This window comes from Cervus elaphus, chromosome 19 (genome assembly GCF_910594005.1).
Source record: "Cervus elaphus chromosome 19, mCerEla1.1, whole genome shotgun sequence".
Lineage (NCBI taxonomy): Eukaryota > Metazoa > Chordata > Mammalia > Artiodactyla > Cervidae > Cervus > Cervus elaphus.
The window spans coordinates 87,124,856-87,137,427 of record NC_057833.1 but is presented as its reverse complement, the minus strand read 5'-3'; the positions used below and the strand labels follow the sequence as shown (position 1 = coordinate 87,137,427).

The window sequence follows — 12,572 nt, the reverse complement described above, 5'->3', positions numbered from 1 at the left end:
AGCCCCCATCCTCCTTGGCAATCATGAGTGTCTTCTCTATGAATCTGTTTCTTTTTTGTAGATAAGTTCATTTGTGTCATATTTTAGATTCTGTATATAAATGATAACATGTAGTATTTGTTTTCTTCTTTCTACTTCACTTAATATGATAGCCTTTAGGTCCATCCATTTTGTGCAAATGGCATTATTCTTTTTTATGGCTGAATGTTCCACTGCATAGATATACCTCGTTTTCTTTATCCATTTATTGTTGATGGGCATTTAGGCTGTTTCTATGTGAATAGTGCTGCTGTGAATACATAGGGAACCATCTATATTTTTTAATTACAGCTTTGTCTGGATACATGCCCAGGCTTGGGATTGCTGCATCGTGTGGCAACTCTGTTTTTATTGTTCTGAGGAACCGCTATACTGTTTTTTTCACGATGGATACACCAATTTATATTGCCACCAACAACGTAGGAGGGGTCCCTTTTCTCCATATCTTTTCCAGCATTTTCTTTGTAGACTTTTTAATGAAGGCCATTCTGACTGATGTGAGGTGATACCTCATTGTACTTTTCATTTGTGTTTCTCTAATAATTAGAGATGTTGAGTATCTTTTCCTGTGCCTGTTGGCCATCTATATGTCTTTGACTTATTTTTATTTTATAGAAGTATTGGTTTTTGTCAGATTGGAAATGAAAAAGTTGTTCCTTTGCCTGTTAGTTTGAGAAGCCCTTTTCTAAGAGATACATCCTGAGTTTCTTGTAAACTACCCCGAGGTATGAACATAATTTATATACAACTCTCTGTGGTAATTGAGACTTTAAGGTGATTGATAAGTTTTCATAAATTTGACTCCATAAGTAAAATTATCTTTTAAGTAGAAGTTATTTTTATAGCAAGTCAAGAAATATCATGTCTATAGTCTTTGCATATTAATTCCAGGGAAAATTGTGAATAACACAATTAATGTGGAGCAGTCATTCTTGTTCTAGTAATCTTAGGTGTTTAGTGGACCAGCGGTATTCTGCCTTAGACAAGATATTAACTTGAATTACATACTACAAGGGATTACTGAGATGGTGACTTTATTGGATCTGGATTGTCTACCTATATTGATCAAATTCAGGATATTATAGTACCATCTTTGATCTTCAGTTCAGTTCAGTTCAGTCACTCATTCGTATCTGACTCTTTGCGTCCCCATGAATCTCAGCACGCCAGGCCTCCCTGCCCATCACGAACTCCCCGAGTTTACTCAAACTCATGTCCATCGATTCGGTGATGCTATCCAGCCATCTCATCCTCTGTCGTCCCCTTCTCCTCCTGCCCTCAATCCGTCCCAGCATCAGGGTCTTTTCCAATGAGTCAGCTCTTCGCATGAGGTAGCCAAAGTACTGGAGTTTCAGCTTCAGCATCAGTCCTTCCAATGAACACCCAGGACTGATCTCCTTCAGGATGGACTGGTTGGATCTCCTTGCAGTCCAAGGGACTCTCAAGAGTCTTCTCCAACACCACAGTTCAAAAGCATCAATTCTTTGGCGTTCAGCTTTCTTCACAGTCCAACTCTCACATCCATACATGGCTATTGGAAAAAACCATAGCCTTGACTAGACGGACCTCTGTTGGCAAAGTAATGTCTCTACTGTTTAATATGCTATCTAGGTTGATCATAACTTTTCTTCCAAGGAGTAAGCATCTTTTTATTTCATGGCTGCAATCACCATCTGCAGTGATTTTGGAGCCCCCAAAAATAAAGGCAGCCACTGTTTTCCATCTATTTCCCATGAAGTGATGGGACCAGATGCCAGGATCTTAGTTTTCTGAATGTTGAGCTTTAAGCCAAATTTTTCACTCTCCTCTTTCACTTTCATCAAGAGGCTTTTTAGTTCCTCTTCACTTTCTGCCATAAGGGTGGTATCATCTGCATACCTGAGGTTATTGATATTTCTCCCACAGTCTTGATTGCAGCTTGTGCTTCTTCCAGTCCAGCGTTTCTCACGACGTGCTCGGCATATAAGTTAAATAAGCTAGGTGATCTTACCCTGTAGTTAAAATTCTAATGATTACATTGGGGAACTAAATTCTCTGAGTGTTTAGAACAGAAGCTTGTTGATTTACTAAGTGACACTCTGGTATTTAAAAACATTTGATTATTTCAGATGGTAACTAGTTTGCTTTGGCAGTATCTTTTTTCCCCATTAAGTAGCTTTGTAATTGTATACCTTACAGATTTTTAAAAAATATATTAATAGCTTCAGTAGAAAGTGTTCCTTTATATTGTCTAGAGCTTCAAATATTTTTTAAAAAGTGTAGTCTGCATTAGTAGAAGTTTTTTTGTTTTTTTGAAGAGTACCTGTAAAAGTAGAAAGAATAAAAAATCACTTATAGTCTTATCCAGAATAAGAATATCCCCTGATAATATTTTGATAGTTATTTTTAAGGGTTTTATAGTTGTTCATGAAAATAGTTTTTCTGTATTTTTCTGCTGATTTTTAGACAAGCTGAAATATTTGATAATTCAAAAGGTTCACGTCACAGAGTTAACATTTATCAGTTAACGTATAGGTGTCTTTTTGAGACTGAGCATCTTTTCAAATCTTAGATCATTGTATTCTCTTTGGATTTTGATCTCTAAAGCATATGGATTCATGAGCTATCATTATGTTGATCTGTGCTTGTCAGATTTACCATATAAAAATACAAGAGATTGATGTTATTCTCTTAATGCTAAAATGTCATTCACTATCTAAAATTCAAATAGAATGGTCATACTGTTTTTGGTTTGTTTTTTTTTTTTTAATTTGACAGTTCTAACTTTGGCACAGGGATCTCATATATATTATAACTGAATTTTTCTTTCTTTAAACAGTGCACCATATTTTATCTGGTATAAAGCTTATTGTAGAAAAAGTTTTATTCAGTGTGTTCTGCAACTTGAGTGACTAAGAAAATGTCAGGAGTGTTTTATTGAAATTAAGTAAATAGTTTATAAGCTTTTAAAATTTACAAATTTTATATACTTTAGACCCACAATAGTTTAGGAAAGCTGGCATTATGATCGTATACACAAGTTCAAATACTAACATTCATTTACGAAGTTGAGTAAGTCTGTTTTGATGTTTTAGAGTGAATTTCCACATTAAATACCTAACAAGTCAAGTTTTGCAGTTGCTGATTTGTATGTGATGACTACAATCAGTACTTGGTGAGGTCATGCCTCCTGGGGAAACAATAAACAATTATTTCAGTTTAACTTCAGGAACTAGAGTTTGCTGCCTCCTCCTCCTCAAAGACAAGAATAGACCCTTTACAGACATAACTGCCCTGATGGGTCTAAAAATACCTTTTCCTGAGAAATGCTATGACTAATCGTTTTACTTTCCCTTTATTCTAAGTGATTATTTGCAGCCTTGCTGCTGGGGCTCTGACTATTCTCTTTAGTGAGGGTGCTTGTCACTCTTGCCTCAGTTTCCTCAAACGCCCAGCGGTAACTCTTGATCAGAGAGTTTTGTCAGCATTGTGATAAAAGTATTTGAACACTTCCTTTTCCCCCTTAATATTCCTTAAAATGATGGAAATATGTAGTCTAAGGATTTTAAAGTTATCTGTAGTATGTAGAAATTGTTCATTCAGTACTTTTTAATAAAAAATATTCTATTTGATTGTAAACTATACAGTACTCTTAAGATTTAAGCTTTGCTATCAAATTTTCATACACAAGACACACAGGGAATTAACTAGGTGTGAAATTACTCAGCCTAACTTTTTTATTTTTGACAAAGTTTCTATTTTTAAGAAATCTTGGTAAGAATTCCCAAATTCAGACTTCTACAGTTTCTTCTTTTTTAAAAAAAGTTTATTAGAACATAATTGATTTACAATGTTGTGTTAGTTTCAGGTGTACAGTAAAGTGACTCAATTACACATACACATGTAGCCACTCTATTTTAGATTCTTTTCCCATATAGGCCATTACACACTATTGAGTAGTGTTTCCTGTGTTATATAGCAGGTTCTAGTTACTTACGTATTTTATATACAGCAGTGTCTATATGTCAATCCTAACCTCTCAGTTCTTTACCCCCCACCCATCCCCTGGTATCCATTACCATAAGCTTGTTTTCCACATCTCTAATATCATTCCTTTACATATAGCTGTCCAGTTTTCCCACTTATTAAAGAGTCTGTCTTTTCTCCATTGAATATTCTCATCTCCTTTGTCATAGATTAGGTGACCATTCATCAGTTTCTTGAAATACAAATTTTCAGAGATTGGGATTTAGTGAGTCTGAAGTAAATGAAAGAAATGTGTACTTTTCAGTTGACTCTCATAGTTCTATGAAAAGAGTCCCGTATTTGTAATATATTGAAAAAAATGACCAAAGTGATAGCAATTGCAATTCAGCAGTTTATTTTGAGTGTTTTTACTTGAGGTCCATAGCAGTGAACTTAGGTGATGTGGTCTTTGCTGCTCTGAGTCACGGAGGGTCACTTCTCTCAGCTAGGTAAGACAGGAAGATCCTCTTAAACTGAGATCTCAGTGCTTATTAGGAGTTGAGCAGGTGAATGGGGTTGGAAGAAGGAAAAGCAAATCAGAATGGCATATGTGAAAGATAGGCTATTCAAGGAATAAAGGAAATTGACTATGATTTGTTGACAGGGAACGCCAGGATAAGCAGGAAGTTCAGAAAGGCAACCAGCTTCAGAGTATGCAGGGACATCCAAGTAATAGAAAAAGTAGAGAACTCATAAGAGCAGTTGGGAAGCTATTGAAGGGATTTAAATAGGGGCATAACAGCATTACATTTTCAGTTTAGAAAAATTATTCACATTGGGGACTGGAAATGGATTGTGAGAAGATCTAGCAAAAATCAAATGATCTACCCTTTATCTACTAAAAAAAAAAGTCATGTCAAATCTACTTTATATATATCTCTACCTACTTCTTATAGGTCCTATAGCCATTAACTTAAATTATGGTTCCTTCATAACTGATTTAGAGTAATTTGTTTTATTCCAGATCTAAAGTATCCACGAAATTACGTTTTACCCTATGGATTTTACCTTTTTGTATTATGCAACTTAAAACATTTTTAATATTTAATATCAGAAATCAATGCTAATATTTTGAAAATGATAACTTTTAATGTAAGTAGACAATGCTGATGAGTCTGCTATTGAGGTAACACTCATTGCCATATGTATATTCAAATGATATGATTTTTTAAAATATAATATTGGTTGTATCTTGTGGAATCAAAAGTAACAACTTGTTTTACTGTGGTTTCCTCTACAACACTATAAAATTCTATTAATATTATCTCAAGTTTCTTTCCAAGGCAAAAATGTATACATATTGTGTATTCTTTCTTTTGAATTTGCATAAAAGGAATCTTGTGAGACCCATTCTGTCCCTGCTTTATAAATTTAATGTATCTGGGACCTTTCCCCCTAATAACAGAGAACATTTAATTTTTTTTATCACTTGTACCATTCTGTCATGCTGTATGGGTATACCTTAACTTTTTAAACCACGTCTTAAGATTATTTTTAGGTTATTTCCAATTTTTTGTTTATAATAAAGAAAGCTACAGTGAACATTCTTGTACTTCTATCATCTTATTTGTACAATTACTTCCATCAATTCAGTTGAGTCACTCAGTCATGTCTGACTCTTGGCTACCCTGTGGTCTGCAGCACACCAGGCCTCCCTGTCCATCACCAAGTCCCAGAGCTTGCTCAAACTCATGTCCATCAAGTTGGTGATGCCATCCAACCATCTCATCCTCTGTCATCCCCTTCTCCTCCTGCCTTCTATCTTTCCCAGCATCAGGGTCTTTTCCAGTGAGTCAGTTCTTCACATCAGGTGGCCAAAGTATTGGAGTTTCAGCTTCAATGTCAGTCCTTCCAGTGAATATTCAGGACTGATTTCCTTTAGGATTGACTGTTTGGATCTCCTTGCAGTCCAAGGGACTCTCAAGAGTCTTCTCCAACACCACAGTTCAAGAGCATCAATTCTTCGACGCTTAGCTTGCTTTAAAGTCCAACTCTCACATCCATACGTGACTATGGGAAAAACCATACATGACTATGGAAAAGTTATTTCCATAGGTGTGTGGAAAATAACCACTCAAATAAGAACATAATATTTAATCACAGCTTGCCAAAATAAAGAAACTTTGTGTTTGGCAGTAACTCAGAGTCAGGCAGGGGAGTGACTAAGTTTCATTCTGGAGAAAGTGGTTGACTTTCTTGTTTAGTTGATTAGTTGTTGGCAGGGGGAAGCTGGAGGTGGGCCCAGAAGAAGCTGGGCATCTTCCGTGATTGGTTTTGGGAGCATATTTGACTTTCACTCATTTGTCCTAAGTCTCTCAGGTTGAAATTCCTGTTGGAATTCCAAGGTCAAAATGTGTGTTTTTATGTGTGTAATTTTTAATAAATTATTAAATATGCTTATTTCTCTTCTATCCCTTCCAGCTCAAGGTTTTATCAAAGTGTTTGCCAGTCTGATAGGTAAAAATTAATGTGCATATAAAAATGTGTACATGTTCAATTTATTTTAAATTTCTAGAATTATTTATTAGAATAAGTATAAGCTTATGAAAAAGCTGTTGTATAGATGTCTTCGTGGTAGAAGTGACTCATTAAGTACAGCAAAGAATAATTTTGTATTTGTGAGATTTTTGACTAATTGATATACTGTAACCATTGTTGGAAAATCACAATAAACTAAAAGTTTATAAAATTTAAGTTTACTGAGTTTTCAGTAATAGCTTGACTTTTAGGCTTATTTGTAACATTTTCAGATTCTTAGCCTTTGTTAGATATTTTAAATGTATTTTGATTTGTAAAGAAAACATGTGGCTCTTTCACGTATAGTTTTAAAATGGTAGTGTGAGTTTCAGTGATTATCTTTTTTTAACTGGTAACCAACTATATTTCTTTAAGCGGTTTCAAGTTTGTATTCTTTTGATATCTAATTGTATGTTCATCTTCTATACCTGAAATTCATTATTTTATCTTGAGTATTCTTTTTTATCTTTCATAATATTTTCCTACCGAGTTTTTTTTTTTAATTTCATAAGAATCAATAATCCAAATTAACTTTCCTTAAGTATATTTTGTATTCTCTTTATTATTAGATACTTAAAGTGACACCTTTAAAATTTTTGTTTAGGTCTGCATGAATTTGATGCCTTGAAGGATCCTGAAGTGAATGAATTCCGAATAAAAATGCGCAGATTCAGTGAGGAAAAGATTCAGTCGCTTGTGGGATTATCTTGGATGGATTGGCTAAAGCATACCTATCCACCTGAGCTTGAACCATCCATCCCTGAAAATTTAGAAGATAAACTTTATGGAGGAAAGCTCATTGTGGCTGTTCATTTTGAAAATTGTCAGGTAGTATTATATTAAGAGATACTTTATAATAAACTTGTGAATTTTCCCAGAATGCAATACCAATCTTAGAGGAGGCTGTTGCTCACCTAGTAAACACTGGCAAAGATCATTTTAGATTTAAGATGGAAATATATTTTAGGATTAGGTATGACAATCTAAGGTGACATATCGTTTGCACACATACGGTTTTTTGATGCATTTTTGTGTATATCAGGGTCTAAAAACTGCAGTGTTTTTGAATGGTTTTTATATTTTTAAGGTTATATAAAACTCAAACAATTTTGAAGGGATGTTAAAAAGAAAGGAAAGAAAAGGAAAAATACGCAATAGAGACTCATTTGTTGTCAGTAAAGTCTAGTTCTTTAGAGAAAAAGTTTGCCAGCTCTGGTTATAAGTAATGTAGATATAATGTAGATATAATTTAATTTAGATATAATTTATTTTCTCCTGTTTTTCTCTTGTTTATAAAATGAAAGATTTGATCAAAAGAGCTCTTTTTCTATTTTCTTACTTTTGCATTCTATGAATATGTGATCTAAGTGCTGATATGGAGTTGGGCATTATAACAGGGAGTGTATTCAGTTAATCTGTATCTGAATGCTCATAGGATTTTACAAGCTAAATTCTGCTTCTCCTTTTGTTTCAGGTATACTCATTTTTTCATGTAAGCTCTGGCCTTAGAATTAGGGGATGAGAACAGGGATATTTTGTTTTGTCCTTCAGTTACTGTGATAAAAATGACAAAACCTTTATCAGTAACCATTCTATATTGAGGGCTTTCCAGGTGACTCTGCTGTAAAGAATCATGCATTGTTGAAAGAGCTGAAGTAGGAAATTCACTGTTAAAAGGTGATTAGAATCCCGCTTGAAAATACTGACTGTGGGCAATTTGTGAAATCTTGGTCAGTCTGAATTTCATCACATATGAGTCAAATCTCTACTAGATATATAAATTTTAATGTGATCGTTATTATGTATGTGTGTATTAGTCACTCAGTGGTGTCTGACTGTGATGCCGTGCACTAACTGCAGCCTTCCAGGCTCCTCTGTCTGTGGAATTCTCCAGGGAAGATTACTGGAGTGGGTAGCCATTCCAGCCATTCCATTCTCCAGAGATCTTTCTGACCCAGGGATTGAATCTCCTACAATGCAGGCAGATTCTTTACTGTCTGAGATACCAGGGAAGCCCCGTGATAATCGTTGTAACAGGTTATATGTGAAAAGAAGTGTTCTGAAGTCAGAAGAAAATACTGACATTGTGAAAACTTATTGGATTCCAAGCAGTCGTAGAACTTAATGGTGAAAGGAGTTTGGAGGTCATCTTGGCAGGCTCTTTATATAATATAATAATTCTTTCACCATTTTTTATAGCCTGTGTCTCTGACCCGATATATCCATTAGCTATGGGAAGTGTTCTGCTTACTAAATATTGATAGCACATTGGGAGCAAGAAAACATTTAAATATTGTATTTAAAAAACTAAAAAAAATTCAATCTAGCTTTCTGGTATTCTGGTTATACTTTCTTATTTGAATAAGTATCCATTCAGTCTCCCTTTATTCTACATGCCATGTATTCAGCTAAATGAAATATATCTATCGTATCTCCTTAGTCTCCGTTTCTTCTGGCTACATATTTCCCAGAGATTAAACCAAAAAGTTTTGGATCACATATAATAATAAATTTTGAAGTTATTAAATCATTTTGGCAGGTCACATAGAGTTGATCACTTTTTATTTAGGCTGTTATTCCTTGAAAAATATCCTATACCGTGATTTATTACCAACACTATTTCATAATTGAATAAACATTCATGTTACCATCAAAAAACAGGAATGGCAAAATTTCAGAGTAAAGTACGTTTGGTAACCATCATACATTATTCCCTCCCTGCCCAGTTCTGTAAAGTCCTTATTTGGCTATTTCAGCATCACTGCTGATTACCAGCATTGGGAACCAGCATGTGGGGATACTATAGTAAACATGAGATGAATTGTAACAAAATATTCATTTAGGTTAAAAAATGATTTTCCAAATTGGTAGGAGTGAAAAAAATGTACTGAAACATTAAATGTATAGGATGTATATGTGTAAGCATTGTGTCTCATTGGATATAATGTAGTATAAATAATACTACTAATAAGTACAAATGTAAAGAGTGATATTTTCACTGTAAATATAAAGTTGCTTTCTTTTTTCTACCCTTCTTTTTAGGATGTGTTTAGTTTTCAGGTATCTCCTAATATGAATCCTATCAAAATAAATGAATTGGCAATCCAAAAACGTCTGACTATTCATGGGAAAGAAGATGAGGTTAGCCCTTATGACTATGTGTTGCAAGTCAGTGGGAGAGTAGAATATGTGTTTGGTGATCACCCACTAATTCAGTTCCAGGTATGTGTTTTAACTCAGTTTACCATTTATGTGCTCGCTTTGGCAGCACATATACTAAAATTGGAACGATACAGAGAAGATTAGCATGGCCCCTGCGCAAGGATGACACGCAAATTTGTGAAGCCTTCCATATTTTTGAAACTGGAGCCCATTATACAGACTGAAGTAAGCCAGAAAGATAAAGACTAATACATATATATGGAATTTAAAAAGATGGTAATGATAACCCTATATGCAAAACAGAAAAAGAGACACAGATGTACAGAACAGACTTTTAGAAAAACTCTGTGGGAGAAAGTGAGGGTGGGATGTTCAGAGAGAACAGCATTGCAACAATATTATCAAGGGTGAAACAGATCACCAGCCCAGGTTGGATACATGAGACAAGTGCTCAGGGCTGGTGCACTGGGAAGACCCAGAAGGATGGGATGGAGAGGGAGGTGGGAGGGGGGATCGGGATGGGGAACACATGTAAATCCATGGCTGATTGATGTCAATGTATGGCAAAAACCACTACAATATTGTAAAGTGATTAGCCTCCAACTAATAATAATAATAAAAGGAAAACAAAATAAAGTTCAGACGATTAAAAAATATATATCAATACAAAAAAAAACTGTCCGTTTACCATTTATGAATTCTTTGAGTGGATGTTTTATGCAGAGCATTCAGGTGCCTCAGATTATTTTCAGAGTATAGTGGAGTTTAAGATACATGTAGTGAGACATCCCTCCCCCAGCCATAAGGTTCGCTATTTAAAGAGGAGAATCCTGATTTTGCCTTCAAGGAACGTGAAGATATTTTTGTTGAAATTACATTTGCAGACTGAAAATAGTTGTTACATAAAGAATAATAGACCGTGACAGTTAGAGGTAAATAGTAATTGAATTTTTTTTTTCTTAGTAATTGAATTTTAGAAAAGTATTTGATTACTCTTATTTGTGATTTTTGGTGTTTGTATGAAGCAAAAGGGATAATGGCCTGCCAATTATTAAGTGATGTCTGTTTTGAGAAGGAGCTCTGATTTATTAGCCAGGTAACAGGGCATTTTATATCTCCCTTCTCTTTTTATCAGATATTTAGTGTAGCCTTTAGTTCTTGGTTTTTTAGGTAGAAAATCTTACAGCAGTTATAACCTTCGTGCACAGCTTTTGCATCTGTGGCATTCTGACAGTTTGAACTCTAACCCTGAGAGGGAGAAGATGAAAAGTGCTTGGTGGTAACATAAAAGTGTTGACTTCTTCTCTTCGTGTTCTGCCATCTTTTAAGTAGCCTTCTGCTTCTTCAATACTTTTAAAAAAAAACCTTAGGAAGGGGAAAGTATCTTGTTTTGCCCAAACTGGAATTTGTTATTACAAAGAAAATTAAAGGCATGTGTGCTTTTTTTTTTTGTGCAAGGTCGTGTGAGAAAGAAAATATACAATATAGGCTAAGGATTTTGAAAGAAATGGAATGATACATCTTTCATAGTGAAAAGTTTTTGAATGAATATATTTATCATAGTATCGTGTTAACTCCCACTTGTAGGCCATTCTTTTTAATATCAGAAATGTATTTTCAGTGGTTCTGAATTGAATGCAGTATACTGTATACTTTATACTGTATAAAGTGAATTACACTTTATATCTGTATAGGAAATTTATTCTGGTGAGGAATGCACTGTATTTTTATTCATTTTGTTAGAATCATTGGTATTGTAAGCAACCACCCTTTTTCTTATATGCCTCTGGAGAGTTATTTTGGTTTCATGGAAATGAAACAGAGTATCACACTTGGATAGCCAGTAGGTTTTTGATGGAGAGACAGTAATGGTTGCCTTGAGGCTTGTGCTAATAAGGTACCATATCCACCTTAGGGATCCATGGAAAGCTGGCCACCTCAGGACTTTAAAAAAATGGCTACTTGTGTACTGCATATTCAGCTTTTTTGACTTACTGGCCAGAGCTTGCACTGTAGCATCACAGTCTATGATGATCAAGTTCTGCCCCTGGAAAAGTGGGCCAGTTGGTCATCCTGTCAAGTGTGGAGTGCAGAAAAGAGAAAAAAAACAAAACAACATATATACTGTGTCACATATTTCTCTAAGGTTTAGCAAACAAAAAAAAAATCAGTCAGGTGGATTTAAATCCAGGTCTTAGAGATGCTAGATGTGTAACTTAGCCTTTCGTTTTAAGTTCTTTAATCTATTAAAGGGGGGAAATCTGTCTTCTAGAGTTAAGAAGATTAGCTCTGACATAGAAGAAGTATCTAGTTTAGTTCTTAGATATTTAAGTGTTCACTTAATGATAGCTATTTTATGTTGTTATTTTAATTTCTCGTATTTTTACATTGAGTTTAATACAGACTTTCAACATTATTCTTATGTTGTTCAGCTTAATTTTATTTTTCTCTTGATTTAAGTTTTGTTTGAAAATCCTTGCCTTACTCTCCCTTGCCACTGTAGTATATCCGGAACTGTGTAATGAACAGAACATTACCCCATTTTATACTTGTGGAATGTTGCAAGATCAAGAAGCTGTATGAACAGGAAATGATTGCCATAGAGGCTGCCATAAATCGAAATTCATCTAACCTTCCTCTTCCTTTACCACCAAAGAAAACTCGGATTATTTCTGTAAGTTTCACATATGAACTTTTGGTGACCTTAAAAACCATGTGATTTTTTTGTTGTTGCTGTTGTCAGGTTTTATGCTTAAGCCTGCCACACATAGTCTTTGCTCAGTTCTCCTATGGAAACTAATTCATGTTTTGCTAAAGACCCATCACCATTTATTAATAGTAATTTTTTA

General features: G+C 34.6%; 1 protein-coding gene and 1 non-coding gene across 3 annotated transcripts in view; both read left to right on the top strand.

Annotated features, from left to right (window-relative positions):
• The window catches only part of PIK3CB (phosphatidylinositol-4,5-bisphosphate 3-kinase catalytic subunit beta), a 181,214-nt gene that overhangs the window by 89,238 nt on the left and 79,404 nt on the right, over window positions 1-12,572 (top strand). For both annotated transcript variants that reach the window (XM_043874129.1, XM_043874130.1), the window contains exons 5-7: window positions 7,166-7,389; window positions 9,604-9,783; window positions 12,227-12,397. In XM_043874129.1, coding sequence (XP_043730064.1) covers window positions 7,166-7,389; window positions 9,604-9,783; window positions 12,227-12,397 — 575 coding nt within the window. The remainder of the gene's footprint in view (window positions 1-7,165; window positions 7,390-9,603; window positions 9,784-12,226; window positions 12,398-12,572) is intronic.
• On the top strand, window positions 9,814-9,920 carry LOC122676315. Its single transcript, XR_006335574.1, has one exon. It is a non-coding gene; the product is annotated as a U6 spliceosomal RNA (small nuclear RNA).